Raw genomic sequence first — 17,855 nt, 5'->3', positions numbered from 1 at the left:
TCATGGGATAAAATTTAATGTTGCACAGAGACAGTCCATTTGGTTCAGCTGGCATTTATACTCCATTTCAGCCTCCTCCCAACTTCATCTCCCCCGATCAATATACCTGGTTTCCTCCGGGTGCTCTGATTTCCTCCCACAGTCCGAAAGACATGCTGGTTAAATGCATTGGCCATGCTAAATTCTCCCTTAGTGTACCGAACAGGCACCGGAGTGCGGCGACTAGGGGGTTTTCACAGTAACTTCATTGCAGTGTTAATATAAGACTACTTTGATTTGATTTGATTTATTATTGTCACATGTATTGGTATGCAGTGAAAAGTATTGTTTCTTGTGCACTTTACAGACAAAGCATACCGTTCATAGAGAAGGAAAGGGAAGAATGCAGAACGTAGTGTTACAACCATAGCTAGGATGTAGAGAAAGATCAACTTAATGCGAGGTAGGTTCATTCAAAAGTCTGATGGCAGCAGGGAAGAAGCTGTTCTTGATTCAGTTGGTATGTGACCTAGAACATAGAATCACTACATTGCAGAAGGAGGCCATTCGGCCCATCGAGTCTGCACCGACCACAATCCCTATTCCCGTAACTCCACATATTTACCCTTTTAATTCCCCTGACACCAGGGTCAATTTAGCATGGCCAATCAACCTTACCTGCACATTTTTGGACTGTGGGAGGAAACCGGAGCACCCCCATGCAGACATGGGGAGATAGTGCAAACTCCACACAGACATTGACCTGAGGCAGGAATTGAACCCAGATCCCTGGCGCTGTAAGGCAGCAGTGCTAACCACTGTGCCACCGTGCCACCCCGAGATGTGGTTAGGTGCATTGGTCATGCTAAATTCTCCCTCAGTATACCGATCAGGTGCCGGAGTGTGGCGACGAGGGGATTTTCACAGTAACTTCATTGCAGTGTTAATGTAAGACTACTTTGATTTGATTTATTATTGTCACATGTATTGGTATACAGTGAAAAGTGACCTCAGACTTGTGACATTAATAAACTTTATAGACTTTACCCTTCCATTCCTTTCTCCCCGTGTGTTTACCCAGTTTTCCCTTTAAATGCAGCTATGATATTTGCATCAACCACTCCCTGTGGTAGTGAATGACATTCTCACCGTTCTTTGGGTGAACAGGTTTCTCCAGAAATCCCCATCGGACTATCTTACACTGATGGCTCCGAATTTTGGTCTCCCTACGAGTGGAAACACCTTCTCTACATCCACTCCATCAAAGCTGTCCATATTTTAGAGAGAGCTCTGTTGGGGAACCCTTTTATGAAAGAATAGTTCATTTATACTGTCATACCTTCAAGTAAAATTGTTCAGCTGGTTATTAGAATTGCGTTGGGAGTCGGTTTAGTTCAGTTGGCTGGACGGCTGGTTCGTAACGCAGAACGATGCCAACAGTGTGGGTTCAATTCCTGTACCGGCTGGGATTATTCATAAAGGCCCCACCTTCTCAACCTTGGCCCTTGCCTGAGGTGTGGTGATCCTCAGGTTAAATCACCACCAGTCAGCTCTCCCCCTCAAAGGGGAAAGCAGCTAATAGTCATCTGGGACTATGGCAACTGTATATTCAAATTACTGACCTGTTCACATTAGCAGGAAGGGATTATAAGACTTAGTTTCATTTCAGATCTTTAAAATATGCTTATCTAACTTTTATTTGATCATTCATACACATCGGGGAGCAGTGCAATGTACCTACTGCAATTATTTTTAATGTGGGACGTAGTCATGGTTCAGCCAGCATTTATTGCCCATCCCTAATTGCCCTTGAGAAGTTGGTGGTGCGCCGCTGCGGTGTTTGTAGGGACACCCAAGGTGTTAATTTTAGGGAGGCAATTCCAAGATTTGGATCCAACGCTGATGCTCCAAGCGTTGGACTCCCTGATTCCCACTGACTTCAATTTTACTCTGGCTCCTTGATGCCACACTCAGTCAAATGCTGCCTTGATGTCAAGAGGGGTCACTCACCTCACCGCTGGAATTCAACTCTTTTGCCTATGTTTGGACCAAGACGGTAAGAGATTAGGAGCTGAGTGGCCCTGGCAGAACCCAAACTGAGCATCAGTGAGAAGGCTACTGGCAAGAAGGCTGCTGGTGGCACTGTCAACAACTCCTCCCATTTTTTTGCTAATAATTGATGGGGAGGGTAGTTGGTGGGATTGAATTTGTCCTGCTTTTTGTGCACAGGACATTCCTGGGCAATTTCTCATGTTATTGGGTAGATACCACTTGGTGTAATGTCAAATCACATGTTGAGTGGCTGAGGACTGCAACCTCAAAAAGACTAAGAACTGGAACATTAACCACCCATTATTCAAAACATTGCGGTAATTGGAACAGACTGAATGTGAAAGAACAGGATTACTTCAACTAGAAAATAATGCTAATCACAAGTTATTTCTGGAACCTAACTCCACATACCTGCCTTTACTCCATATCCCTTTCATAGAATCCCTAGGAGGAGATCTTTCGACCCATAGAGTCTGCACTGACAACAATCCAACCCAGACCCTATCCCTGTAACCCCATGTATTTACCCTGCGAATCCCCCTAACTCTAAGGGAGAATTTATCATGGCCAATCTATCTCACCAGCACATCTTTTGGACGGTAGGAGGAAACCCACGCAGACACGGGGAGAATGTGCCAACCTCACGCAGACAGTCACCCAACACTGAAACTGAACCAGGGTTCCTGGCACTGGGAGGCAGCAGTGCTAACCACTGTAGAGTGACTTTAAATAACATCATCACCAAAATCGTGTTGCCGTTCACGCCGGCGGGATCTTACAGTCCTGGTGACGGCGCACCCTTGCCACGGACTTCCTGGCAGTGAGGGGTGCATTGACAATGACGTGGCCATAAGATTCCACCGCCAGTGAGCGGCGCGCCACCTCCTGCCACCATGAACCACACCACAGAAAGGGGAGGAAAATCCCGCCCAGAGTTACAATCGGTGAACACATTTGCCACACCCCTATTAGGTCATTATCAGGCAGTAGTTATGTTGGTGGATGGGGAAGCCTGGAGGCTTGGACCAATGATCTGGTGGGTCAATGTTCAATTCCCACCTTCACAGCTGAGGGATTTTTAATTAGATTAATGAATAAATCATAGAATCCCTACATTGCAGAAGGAGGCCATTCGGCCCATCGAGTCTGCACTGACAACAATCCTACCCAGGGCCTATCCCCATAACCCCATGATGTGGAGATACCAGTATTGGACTGGAGTGAACACAGTAAGAAGTCTCACAACACCAGGTTAAAATCCAACAGGTTTATTAGGAATCACGAGCTTTCGGAGCATTGCCCCTTCATCAGGTGATGATCACCTGTGAGTGCTCCAAAAGCTCGTGATTCCTTTAACCTGGTGTTGAGAGACTTCTTTCTGTGCATAACCCCACATAGTTACCCTGCTAATCCCCTGACACCAAGGGCAATTTACGCATGGCCAATCAACCTAACCCGCACATCCTTGCACTGTGGGAGGAAACCGGAGCACCCGAAAGAAAGCCACGCAGACACAGGGAGAATGTGCAAAATCCACACAGTGACCTGAAGTAGGAATTGAACCCAGGTCTCTGGCACTGAGAGGCAACAGTGCTAACCACTGTGCCGCCCAGAATAAGCAAAGATGACCAGGAAATTACCAGATTGTTGCAAGAACCTGTTTTGGCCTCTATAACTGCAGACGCACAACAATGGTTTTCTCTCTTGACCTACCTCTAAAATATCCTCGCAGGTAACAGCTATATTCAAGGTAACGGCTTACCGCTACCTTCTCAAGGGAACTTGTGTATGGACAATACATGCTGGCCTTGTTAGTGGCACCCACATGGTCTATCTGCCAATCCTATTATCTTCTTTAGTGTATTTCACTTTCTGAATTTTTTTTGCGTTCCTCACAATTTGTGAAGAAGGTGAAATTTCTCTGAGGAGAAAGGGGACAGCGACAGACGCACTGACGTAATTCACCCAGAAACAGGCTGACAATCTTTCAAGTTAGGAAATGATCTCTATTGGCTCTTAGTTCTGCTAACGCATGAAAGTGAGATAATGGTTAATTAATGATTAGATTAATGTCTGTGTTTTTATGCCGTTTGTTGCTTTCAAGGTTGCACTTCCTGTTCTAATAATATCGTCATTAACTCAGGTTAGTGTCAATTTACAAAACACCAGATTCTTACTGGAGGTCTAGGCAGATAAATCAACCACGTATATGAGACAATCTCAATCTTTGGTGCCAAAATGCATGTTTAGGCCCATACTCATCATATAAGTTGATCCCCCCCCCCCCCCCCCCCCCCCCCGCCGCCCTCCCCTCCCCTCCATTTTTCAGCGAATATATTTAGGGCTTTACTGACATTAGGGTTTGGCCTCCATTTTCCATCTGAGAAATATGCTGAGGGTTATACTCGCTTGATCAAATAAGGGATACACAGAGTGCTGCCAAGAGGATGTACTGGACCTTATTGAGATGTATCGGATTCTCAGGGGGATTGACAGGGTAGAGGCTTAGTGTGGAGATGCCGGCGTTGGACTGGGGTGGGCACAGTTAGAAGTCTCACAACACTAGGTTAAAGTCCGACAGGTTTATTTGGAATCACGAGCTTTTGGAGCGCTGCTCCTTCCTCAGGTGAGTTGAGAAGCTGTTTCCCCATGTGGGAGAGTCTAGGACCAGAAGGTATAATCTCAGAGTAAGGGGGTCACCCATTTACAACAGGGATGAGGAGGAATGTCTTCTCTCAGAGGGAAGTGAATCCGTGGAATTCTTTACCACAGAGGGTTGTAAAGGCTGGGTCATTAAGTAAGTTCAAGGCTGAGACAGGCAGATTTTTAATCAGTAAGGGAATCGAGGGGTGTGGGGATAAGGTGGGAAAGTGGAGTTGAGGATTATCACATCAGATCAGTCATGATCTCATTGAATGGTGGAACAGATTTGACGGGCTGAATGGCCTCCTCCTGCTCCTACATTTTATGGAGTTTAAGACATGCCCACATAGCAGAGCGCATTTTGCCACCAACGAACAGAAATGGAACCACAGGCAGTTTGCATTTCATACTCAGCATGCAAGACTGCCCCCAATTTTGGAAGGATTTTTCAAAGCTTCAAAGATTGACTTATATATTGCAATCTACAGGAAATTTACAACATGGCAATAAAAGCCATTTGACTCAACTATCCGTGCTGGCATTTAAGCTCCACACCTGCCTCCTCTGACCCTATTTCACCCCACCCTATTAGCAAATCCTTCTATTCTTTGCTCCCATGTGTTTATCTATCTTTCCCTGGAACGTATCTACACAATTCACTTCAGCCGCTCCCTGTGGGTGATGAATTCCCCACATTGTCCCCACTCTCTGGGTAAAGAGGTTTCTCCTGAATTCCCTAGTGGATTTATTAGTGACAATCTTCCATGGATCATCCTTGGCTTTGGTCTCACCCACAAATGGCACCAACCTCTCCATGTCCACCCTCATCAGGTCACCCCTCAGTCATCTGCTTTATTTTTGGGTACAGAGCCTCAGCTTGTTCAATCTTTCCTGACAGTTTTAGCCTCTCAGTTCTGGTATCCTTCCAGCAAATCTTACCGGATATGTGCACTAGCCTTTGGTGATGGGTACCTGGACACCTAAATCGCTCTTTTCATCTGCAGTTTTTAGTCCCCCACCATTCACAAATTCTTTTTTTTAAGGATCTGTCCTTAGGTCCACATTAGAAATGCTTAAACACAGCCCCAGGGAAAAATAAGACCATAAGATCAGAATTAGGCCATTCGGCCCATCACGTCTGCTCCACCATTCGATCATGGCTGATAAGTTTCTCAACCCCATTTTCCTGCCTTTTCCCCGTAACCTTTGATCCCCTTACCAATCAAGAAGCTATCTATCTCTGTCTTAAGTACACTCAATGACCTGATCTCCAGAGCCTTCTATGGCAATGAATTCCACAGATTCACCACCCTCTGGCTGAAGAAATTCCATCTCATCTCAGTTCTAAAGGGCCGTCCCTTCACTCAGAGGCTGTGCCCTCAGATCCGAGTCTCTCCCACTAACGGAAACATCTTCCCTACGTCCACTCTATCCAGGCCTTTCAGTATTCTGTAAGTTTCAATGAGATACCCCTCATCCTCCTAAACTCCATCAAGTACAGGCCCAGAGTCTTCAAAGGCTCCTCATACGGCAAGCCTTTCAGTCCTGGGATCATTTTTGCGAACCTCCTCTGGACTCGCTCCAAGGCCAGAACATCCTTTCTTACATATGGGGCCCAGAATTGCTCATAATGTTCCAAATGGGGTCTGACCAGAGCCTTATAAAGCCTCAGCAGTACATCTCTGCTCTTGTAAGAGTGGTAAAGCCACACTTGGAATACTGTGTACAATTCTGGTCACCCTATTATAGAAAGGATATTATTAAACTAGAAAGATTGCAGAAAAGATTTACTAGGATGCTCGCAGGACTTGATGGCTTGAGTTATAAGGAGAGGCTGAATAGACTGGAACTCTTTTCCCTGGAGCGTAGGAAACTTAGGGGTGATCTTATAGAGGTCTATAAAATAATGAGGGGCATACATCAGTTAGATAGTCAACATCTTTTCCTAAAGGTAGGAGAGTCTAAAACTAGAGGGCATAGGTTTAAGGCGAGAGGGGAGAGATACAAAAGTATCCAGAAGGGGAATTTTTTCACACAGAGGGTGGTGCATGTCTGGAACAAGCTGCCAGAGGTAGTAGTAGAGGCGGGTACAATTTTGTCTTTTAAAAAGCATTTAGACAGTTACATGGGTAAGATGGGTATAGAGGGATATGGGCCAAACGTGGGCAATTGGGACTTTCATGGCGGTTAAAAAAAAGGGCGGCATAGACAAGTTGGGCTGAAGGGCCTGTTTCCGTGTTGTAAACCTCTATAACTCTATGACTATGAATCTAAGAGAATCCTGAACTAGGACTCCCAAGTCCCTTTGCGCTTCCGATTTCCGAACTCTCTCCCCAATCAGAAAATAGTCTACGATTTGATGTGATTGCCCCATTTCCAGCATTAGCCACTCTCTGCCAAATTGAGATTTCTCCCACCAATAACTTAAATCGTTCAACAGTGAAGGAGTGAAAAAATAAATCTGAAAACTGCAAACAACGAAATTAGAAAAAAACTTTGAAAACTGCTTTTATCGGACAAGCTGGAGGTCACACATTTACAAAACATAACCGCAGAGGAACAAATGAGCAGAACTTATTACAGTTGTACAAGAGGAACACGTTTAAATTTACAAACAGCAGAACCACAGTTCCAGTTTAAATAATATTAAAAACCTCGACTTTCCCCCAAAATATAAAATTTCATGAAGCTTTTCAAAACAAATCCGATGGGAAAATGATTTAAATTAAAGCACGCCCCCACCCCTCCCCAACCAAAAAAAAAGGTTATAAATGATTGCTGATAATATCCCATCACTTTGGCAAAAACAAAAGGATGCTCGCTATGTAACATTCTATAAATCAAAATGTAACAAAGACTGTTTACATCTGGGATAATGCTTATGAGCAATATTGTACTCAATTATGTACAGGAATATAAACAGAGCACATTTGTGAAAATATACTGTATGCATTGTGGGGGAATGCAAGGTACACCAGTCCCCTATTCCCTCACCAATGCTCTCTCTCTCTCTTTTTAAATCAAAGTCAAGGCTATAAAGCTGGTCTCTGGTGAGATTTCTACATTATTCAACATTGCACATCTTGAAAATACCGTACTACAAACTCGTCGGGGGTGCAGCGAGCTACACGCACTTGCTGATCAGACTGCCCGAGCACAGATAATTATTGTACGGCTGGATAATTACAAATGCACTTCACATTCAGGCTCACTAATGCATCGTGACAGTTTACCAGCGTCACTACCAGGGCTAAATCCAGCTGTGGAAAAATGAGAAAGCCGCATGCATAAGTATCTTCACATGGAACACAAGACGGTTTGAATTTGATTCGAATCTGAAGGTGATACAATTCAGCCCATTATTATATAAACCCATGTAAACCAGCATAGAATTTATAATACTCAACCATTGCTCTTTTAATTAAATGGACACATTAAGTTCAAATGTTGCTGCTTTGTTTGACATATATCCTATCTGAAATATATCTTCCTTATGCCACCCCTCATTTTATCATCTTTAATAACTATATACAAGGTATTAGATAAGTGTAAACCGACAGCAAAAATATTGATGCTAACATTATTTCCCCGTTTTCCAATATATTAAACATACAAAGTCTATATTTTTTTAAGATAGGCTTTTATAGCAAAGCAAATGGACCCGATTCCAACACTGAATTCTAGAAACTGTACAATTAAATGCAAACTAGCAAAGCTTCTCAGAGAACCTGGTCAAATTCAAATACAATTCCCTGAAGCAGAGCTTTAAATGTGCAAACGTGATTTTCCTTTGGCTCCACGACCTAGCTGGCTTCATTATCCTTAGTCCCGATTCCCTTCCCGCATCCCAATTGTTAAGGGTCTTGAGGGTGTCCTGAGTGAGTACATGCAGGAATGACTTGGTATGCCGATGAAAGACATTCTCCCTGCGCGCCTTTAAACCATGGAGGAGGAATTGGAAATTCCCTGAACGGTGGCCCCGGTTGGAGTTCCGCTGATTGCATTGAAGATGTGATACGAATTAGGCAGAAGGTTGATCTTCATTCCATCATCCTCCGGCGAAATCTTAACAAGAAGAGCACAGCGTTAGAAACCAAACAGCGCGGAGCCGAGCGGGGAATTTTCACAAATGCGCAAGTGAGCAAGAGAAGCAGTTTCTTTTATTTGCACAAGTTTTTTTTTTGTCTGAGAAGCGCAATTCAATTTATAGATTAAGTCTCAGTATGCTGGAGACACACACACTGATGTCATGCAATTTCAGAGTTCACAACAGTGATATTACCATCCAATCTGCGCACATTACGTGAGGGCAGCATTCAGAGAAACAGAAAATGAGAAAATACACTGGTTAGTTTTTATTTTCACAGCATTCAGCAATCTTATATTACCGATACAGGAAATTGGGTTTCACACCGTTACATTCTCATCATTAAATATCCTGGTTGGAGAGGTACGATCTCTCCTGCTTCATGTTCCCCTTTCCAAAAAAACTTGGGAAGCGAAACAAAAAACATTGAGTGGACTTTCCAAAAAATCAAGTATTCCGCCCCCCCAAATCTATTCAAAGTTCAAGTTTATTTATTAGTCACAAGTAAGTCTTACATTAACACTGCAATGAAGTTACTGTGAAATTCCCCCGGTCGCCACACGCCGGCTCCTGTTCGGGTCAATGCACCTAACTAGCACGTCCTTCAGACTGTGGGGGAGGAAACCAGAGCACCCGGAGGAAACCCATGCAGACAAGGGGAGAATGTGCAGACTCCGCACAGGCAGTGACCCAAGCCGGGAATCGAACCCGAGTCCCTGGTGTTGTGAGGCAGCAATGCGAACCACTGTGCCACCAAGCCGCCCCAACATAGCAGCACCCCAACACTCATTTATTTATTAGTGTCAAAAGTAGGTTACATTAACACTGCAATGAAGTTATTGTGAAAATCCCCTAGTCGCCACACTCCGGTGCCTGTTTGGGTACACTGAGGGAGAATTTAACATGGCCAATGCACCTAACCAGCACGCCTTTCGGACAGTGGGAGGAAATTGGAGCATCTGGAGGAAACCCACGCAGACATGGGGAGAACGTGCAGGCTCCACACAGGCAGTGACCCAACAGGGAATCGAACCCGGGTCCCTGGCGCTGTGATGCAGCAGTGCTAACCACTGTGCCACCGTTTGCAGCTACGTTAGCAATGTCGGATTCAGAATTAATACATCTACTAAAAGAATGTACTTAATACAACGTACCGGTTACATTTTAGGCCAACCTTAATCTGGCCTTGAATTACTCGATAGATACCACAGGGCAATTATTCCAAAATGTTACAACACAGAATGATCTTCCCTTGAAGTCCAAGACAAGAGAAAATCACTAAACATCAATTGTTATGAAGTCATTTTTTGACCATATAGTGACTATCAAAATGCTGGGTGGGATTCTCCGACTGTGCTCAACCCAAAACCAGAGAATCCCGCCCGAGGTCAATGGACCTTGGCCTGGTCGCCCCCCCCCCCAAGTGGTGGGTGGTAAGGGAGAACTCCCCCCATTATCTGCTCAAAAAAAGAAAACAAGAGGAATTGGGAAACCCACAAACAAGTCAAAGATGTTGCTATGTTTTGATGGGAAGACAATTATTGACCAATATTCAGAAGCTTGAGTATTGCTGAAAAAAGAAGAGACATGTCAAAGCTTTTTGTCTTGCACTCATCAGGACACGAATACCGATATAAGGGGAAAACAACAATTTAGACTGCATGAAAAGAGAGAGCTTGATTGGTTGGCAAGTGGACTTGGATTAGTAGATACATTGCCATGAAGAAGTATTTTTTTCCTTTTATGTCCCAATTATTTCACCCTGTCCATTCCAGATGTCCTATACCCAGATACAATCTCCAGGCAAGATGGAGAATACGGTCATCTTGCTTCTGGGATTCTGCCATTGCTACCTATTAGAAAATGTATGAGAGCCTTTCTGGTTGACCTGCCCTCTCTGCCTCTTGGAAGATGCGTGGTCTACAGCAGTGGTCCCTGGACATGACATGGTTGAAATGGTAATTTGCTTACTTATACTCCTAACACAGCTGAGACATAACAACTTTTTGAAAAGACTGGCTAAAGGATAACCAAGAAACTGGCAAAGTGCATTGGAAAGGAATGCCAGGGTAAACTAGCAAAAGATATTAGAATCTGATCGTAAGAGCTTTTAATAGGGGAGGCGATGGGCTAGTGGTATTATCGCTAGAGTATTTATCAATGCTCCATGAATGAATAAATGAAAAAGGAGCAATTGGCAAAATTAAATGCAGGTGTCTTAGAGAGGCAGAGAAATGAAAAATTATAACGGCAAATAGAGAAATCCATGGAAATTAACAAAATGTTCTGTGTATATCTAGACTTGCCAAGCTCCCCAATAATTCAAAAAATAAATTAATTATTAGGAAAGAAAAAGGACTGGGAAATTGATGTGGCTAAAAGCAGACAAATCCCCTGGCCTTAATGGCCCATTGTCCTAGTGCTGGTTGTAAAAACATTTGATGTACTGGTTGTGTTCATCCAGAATACTCTAGATTCTAGAACAGACAGTGAGGTTGCAAATGCAACCATGCTATTCAGCACAGGAGCAAGAGAGAAAACAGGGGTGCATGGTCCAGTCAACCTAACTTCAACTGCGGTGACAATGTTAGGATCTATTATTAAGGACACGTTAACAGGATACTTAGAATAAGACCAGACAGAATCAATGTGGTTTTATGAAAGGGAAACTGTGCTTGACAAATCGATTTGATGCTGGAGGGGGAAACCAGTGGATGTGGTGTATTTAGATTTGGAGAAGGCACACGCTAAGGTGCCACACAAGAGGCTATGACACCGAATTAGCACTCATGAGGTTTGAGGGTAAATGTATCAGCATGGATTGAGGATTGGGTAGGAAACAAAGAGTAGGAATAAACAGCTAGGCAGGGTGCAAACTACCGGAGTCCCACAGTATCTGTGCGAGGGCCTCAGCTATTTATAACCCACTTCAATAACTTAGATGAGGAGATTAAGCATAATATATCCAGTTCACTGACAATATGAAGTTAGGGGGGGAATGTAAACTGTGAGGAGGACACAAAGAGGTACAAATGGCTTAAGTGAGTTGCAAAAAAGGAAAATAGATGGAGGACAACGTGGGGAAATGTGAAATGATCTGTTTTCTAGCAAGAACAGACGAGCAGAATTCTTTTTAAAAGGTGAGAGAATATTAAATGTTGGAATTCTGAACGATCTTTGAAGAAAAATCCCAATAAGTCAACCTGCAGCTATGGCAAGGAAGGTCAATGATATATTTGTCTTTATTGCAAGGGGGGGGGGGGTTACAGTAAAGATTCTGCAATTGATGAGACCGCGATAGGGTGAGGTGAAGCCAGGTTGGAAATTAGACATAGCTCTTGGGGCTAAAGGAATCAAGATATTGAATTGGATGATCAGCCATGATCAAAGTGAATGGTGGAGCAGGCTCGAAGGGCCGAATGGCCTCCTCCTGCTTCTCTTTTCTATGTATGTTTGACTCATGAGGATCATAAAACACCAGCACACAGCAGTTGGGTTGAATGGCCTGTTTCTGTGCTGTAAAATTCCATGCAAATTTCCCGAAGGACTCCCACAAGCAGGTGCCGGAGAGATATTTCAAAACCAAGGCTCTGTTCTCATTAACCTTGTCGGAAGATTTGATTCTCTTCAGCTGTGAAGGGAAATTCCGTATTTGCGAATTCACAAGCGTGGCTGCTGTTCCTTTGGGTTCTAGCCAGAGGATTTGAGAAAGTGGAGGAGGAAAATCAACACCCACTTTCGCCTCAGATGCCAAATCTTTGGCAGATTTACAGTTCGGTACCATTCTGTACTCAACATTCAGTCACTGCTTTCCAGAGAGGTCAGGGGTTACCATCCAGTGCCAGAACTGACATCTTTTCCTGAAGGAACCCAACAGGGTAAGAGCTTCAATCTTTCACCCAGGAGTAAAACCAGCAATATTCTTTATAGAAACTGCCTGGCTTTCATTTCCAGGGAAACTGAGCAGATTCTAGAACATACTGCCCATTTTTATTTAGTGCGGCAAAATGGCCCGAGGCGCTTTCAAGAAGCAATGAACAGACACGTTGGGTGGGATTTTCCAGCCGCACTCGCCCCAAGACCGGAAAATCCCGAGGTCAACAGACCTTTGCCCACTACGAATCCCGTGGCGGACAGGATGGGAAGGTTCTGCACTTTTGTCTTTTTTTAATTCATTTATGGGATGTGGGTGTCGCTGGCTGGGCCAGCATTTATTGCCCATCCCTAACTGCCTCCCATTTCAGAGGGCATTTGGGAGTCAATTGCATTGCTGTGGCTCTGGAGTCACATGTAAGCCAGACCGGGTAAGGATGGCAGATTTCCTTCCCTAAAGGACATTAGCAAACCAGCTGGGTTTTTATGACAATCGACAATGGTTGAGGACTCTGGGTCTGTACTCGTTGGAGTTTAGAAGGATGGGGGGGGGGGGATCTTATTGAAACTTACAGGATACTGCGAGGCCTGGATAAAGTGGACGTGGAGAGGATGTTTCCACTCGTAGGAAAAACTCGAACCAGAGGGCACAACCTCAGGCTAAAGGGATGATCCTTTAAAACAGAGATGAGGAGGAATTTCTTCAGCCAGTGAGTGGTGAATCTGTGGAACTCTTTGCTGCAGAAGGCTGTGGAGGCCAGAACATTGAGTGTCTTTAAGACAGAGATAGATAGGTTCTTGATTAATAAGGGGATCAGGGGTTATGGGGAAACTGCAGGAGAATGAAAAAAATAACAGCCATGATTGAATGGCGGAGCAGACTCGATGGGCCGAGTGGTCTAATTCTGCTCCTATGTCTTATGGTTTAGAATCATAGAATCCCTACAGTGCAGAAGGAGGCCATTCGGCCCATCGAGTCTGCACCGACCACAATCCCACCCAGGCCCTACCCCACATATTTTACCCGCTAATCCCTCCAACGTACGCATCTCAGGACTCTAAGGGGCAATTTTTAACCTGGCCAATCAACCTAACCCGCACATCTTTGGACTGTGGGAGGAAACCGGAGCACCCGGAGGAAACCCACGCAGACACGAGGAGAATGTGCAAACTCCACACAGACAGTGACCCGAGCCGGGAATCGAACCCGGGACCCTGGAGCTGTGAAGCAGCAGTGCTAACCACTGTGCTACCGTGCCGCACCGTTTGATGGTCATCATTAGATTCTTAATTCCCGGTTTTTATTGCATTCAAATTTCACCATCTGTCACGGTGGGATTCAAACCTGGGTCCCCAGAGCATTGCCCTGGGTCTCTGGCATACTAGTCCAGTGACAATACCATTATGCCACTGCCTCCCCGATTATTAAGCGTTGGCAGTGGCTCAGTGGGTTGCACTCTTGCCTCCGAGTCACAACGTCCTGGGTTCAAATCCCACTCCAGCGTCTGAGCACAAAAATCAAGGTCAGCACTCCAGTGTGGTACTGAGGGAGTGCTGCACTGTCAGAGATGCCAGAGCAATATTTATATGCTAAAATGGATTAACTAGCCACAATCCTATTGCTGTGTGTGCCACGTTTCCATCATTCCATCAGTTGCTGGCTGTAAAGCACTTTAAAATGTCCGGTGGTTGTGAAAGGCGCTACATAAATGCACATTATTCTTTCCTTTCTAAAATTTAACACTCTGCCGCATAAGTAGATATTTGGAGACATGACCCCGTCAAAGCGGTAGTTAGTAAGCAGCAGCTTAAAGGGGGAGAGGAGCTGTATACAGAGTTTAGGGACTGAATTCCAGAGCTCAGGGTCAAGGCAAGTTGAGCCGCGGCCACCAGTGGCAGGGAGATTAAAATCAAAAATAGTCGAGCTGCCTAAGTTGGAGCGCAGAGATCTCGGAGGGTTGTGGGGCTGGAGGAGGTCACACAGTCAGGGAAGAGAGAGGCCACAGAGGGATTCGAACACAAGGGCCTTCGTAACCAGCCGACACCACCTTCTGGGAGAGAGAATTCCAGAGACTCTCTGAGAGAAAACAATCCTCATCTCAGGTCCTCATTGGGAGGATCAATGACATCATGAAACAGTTCACGGTTGGAAAGGATGCAGTAGGGTTTTCGGCATAAATGACCAAATTTCCCACAGCCGTCACTCAGAATTTTGACTCGATCCCATTCGGAGAAGGGAGGGAGTGTTTTGAAAACCATTTTATTCTTTTCCTGAAACAGTAACTTTCAGAAACCAGGACTCGGAAAGCTGGGACAAGTGATGCACACACTTTGTGACCTGTTCCACTACCAATGCTGCTGTCTAACTGAACTGATTCTGTCAACAACCTGGCTGAGTCTTTTTCTACATACGCTGGGGCTAAGCAGAGGACGTCAGTATTTGCATTAGGACATAGAACCCTAAAAACTACCAAACTACTAAAAGCTGCCTCACAGCGCCAGGGACCCGGGTTCAAATCCTGGCTCGGGTCACTGTCTGTGCGGAGTCTGCACGTTCTCCCCCCGTGTCTGTGTGGGTTTCCTCCGGGCGCTCCGGTTTCCTCCCACAGTCCAAAAGACATGCATTGGCCATGCTAAATTCTCCCTAAGTGTACCCGAACAGGTGCTGCAGTGTGGTGACTAGGGGACTTTCACAATAACTTTATTGCAGTGTTAACGTAAGACTACTTGTGACTAATAAATAAACTTTCACTTCAACTTAACTAACTCCATTCCTGCTATCTTTGTCCCCTTAACCAAATCGAGTTGCAGCATGACATCTGTAGCAGAGCAAAAGGACAATCCCACAGATGCCGAGACTTCAATATTCCTTTGCCACTGTGTGTGTTAGACTCCTTACTGTGCATCACAAAACACACCAGGGGAGATTATCGCTGGTATTCGTGTGGACGCGATGGCCTGGTGGTATTATCATTAGACTATTAATCCAGAAACTCAGCTAATGTTCTGAGGACCCGGGTTCGAATCCTGCCACGGCAGATGGTGGAATTTGAATTCAATAAAAAATATCTGGAATTAAGAATCTACTGATGACCATGAAACCACTGTCGATTGTCCGAAAAACTCATCCGGTTCACTAATGTCCTTTAGGGAAGGAAATCTGCCGTCCTTACCCGGTCTGGCCTACATGTGACTCCAGAGCCACAGCAATGTGGTTGAATCTCAACTGCCCTCGGGCAACTAGGGATAGGCAATAAATGGTGGTCAGCCGGCGACGCCCATGATGAATAAAAAAAAATTCTGGTGAAAACGTAAATGTGTTCAAAAAAGAACGGTGTCCAACAACGCTCCCGCTGAGCTATAGGGCTGTACAGGAACCCAAGAGTCCACACAGAGCACACACCTTTACATTACTGTGTGCTTGCGGCCAGACCCTGTGCGGGTCGCGCACTTTAAAGGGAATCTTCTGCACTCTTGAAAATAAAGATGCTCAGCATTTCATACAGGAAGAAATTACCTACGATTCTGCAGCAGAAAGCTGGAAGATATCACCCTGCTGTTCACCATTCAGACTATTCCAACACTCTCCATGCCCACCTCCCACCCTCTGTAAAGATTCGCTCATCTACTGACCCCCATCCCATTTCATCACTTGGTCATCAGGGTGGCTGTGCCTTCAATTGCATAGGTCTTAAACCCAGAATTCCCTCCTCCCCACCAGAAAGATTCTAACATTTAAACTCTAATGATTTTAAATTCTTAAAGTTTAAACTTCTAAAATGTTAAAGCTTTTTAAAGTTTATTTATTATTCTCACAAGTAGGCTTACATTAACACTGCAATGAAGTTACTGTGAAAACCCGCTAGTCGCCACACTCTGGCACCTGTTCGGGTCCAGCGAGGGAGAATTTAGCATGGCCAATGCACCTAACCAGCACGTCTTTCGGACTGTGGGAGGAAACCAGAGCACCCGGAGGAAACCCACGCAGACACGGGGAGAATGTGCAGACTCTGCACAAACAGTGACTCAAGCCAGGAATTGCACCTGGATCCCTGGTGCTGTGAGACAGCAATGCTAACCACTGTGCCATTCCCTAGTACAGAAGAGAAGATAAACACAAGAGTCTGAGACACTCCCTTATCATAGATAACATTTTAAAAACATTCAGAGCTTGATATCTGTTTCGGGGGCACAGTGGCACAGTGATGAGCACGGCTGCCTCACAACACCAGGGACCCGGGTTCAATTCTGGCCTTGGGCAACTGTGTACATTTTGCATGTTCTCCAAGAGTCTACGTGGGTTTCCTCCCGGTGCTCCGGTTTCCTCCCACACTTCAAAGATGTGCGAATTAGGCGGATTGGCCATGCTAAATTGCACCTTAGTGTCAGGGGGACTTGCAGGGTAAATACGTGGGGTTATGGGGATAGGGCCTGGGTGGGATTGTTGTTGGTGCAAGCTCGAAGGGCCGAATGGCCTCCTTCTGCACTGTAGGGATTCTATGACTCTAGCGCAAGGCAGACATCCTCACCGTGTGTCCATACAGACATGCCACCCGTTTATTTTTAGAATCAAATTCAGCGATCTTGGTAATTGCTGGCAAGGTGTGAAAACAATTCCACTCCAGGGATTACCATTCAAACACAATTTCCAATTCCCTGAGCATTCAGTAACAACCAACCTCCAGCTCAACGATCCTCATAAGATGAACAAACTGGGGGTAAAAAAATTCCTAACGACTCCCACAAGGAATGTAATGTGGAATTAGCAGAACTGGGCTGTGCTCAGCAGATACTGGCAGCCCAGCCTGGTTAGAAATCTGGACCTGGAGAGTCAAACTGTCTTGGTTTTTTAATGGCTGTCCAAGATTGACTGATGCACAACTTGAAGAGATTTGGGGACGGGGCAACTGAACTGCAGAGTCTGTGGACAGCTTTTGTTTTCCTCTCTTGACATTCTAAGTTGAAGTTTATCAGTGTCACAAGTTGGCTAACATTATGTGGTGTGAAAATTCCCGAGTCACCACACGCCTGTTCGGACACACTGGAGGGAGAATTTAGCATGGCCAATACACCCTAACCAGCATTTCTTTTGGACTGTGGGAGGAAACTGCAGCACCCGGAGGAAACCCACGCAGACACGGGGAGAACGTGCAGACTCCGCACAGGCAGCGACCTGAGGCCAGGAATCAAACTGGGGTCCCTGACACTGTGAGGCAGCAGT

The 17,855-nt window shown here is 45.1% G+C and overlaps 1 protein-coding gene across 7 annotated transcripts in view; it reads right to left on the bottom strand.

The window, feature by feature from the left end:
- Nucleotides 1-7,166: 7,166 nt before the first annotated feature.
- Nucleotides 7,167-17,855, bottom strand: part of LOC144499506 (dedicator of cytokinesis protein 9-like) — a 359,791-nt gene continuing 349,102 nt past the window's right edge. For all 7 annotated transcript variants that reach the window (XM_078221534.1, XM_078221537.1, XM_078221538.1 and 4 more), the window contains one exon: nt 7,167-8,739. In XM_078221534.1, the coding sequence (XP_078077660.1) occupies nt 8,611-8,739 (129 nt within the window). In that variant the 3' untranslated portion in view covers nt 7,167-8,610. The remainder of the gene's footprint in view (nt 8,740-17,855) is intronic.

This window comes from Mustelus asterias, chromosome 10, assembly GCF_964213995.1.
Source record: "Mustelus asterias chromosome 10, sMusAst1.hap1.1, whole genome shotgun sequence".
Classification (NCBI taxonomy): Eukaryota; Metazoa; Chordata; class Chondrichthyes; order Carcharhiniformes; family Triakidae; genus Mustelus; species Mustelus asterias.
The sequence above is the reverse complement of the archived record's forward strand: the minus strand, read 5'-3'. Positions and strand labels throughout refer to the sequence as shown.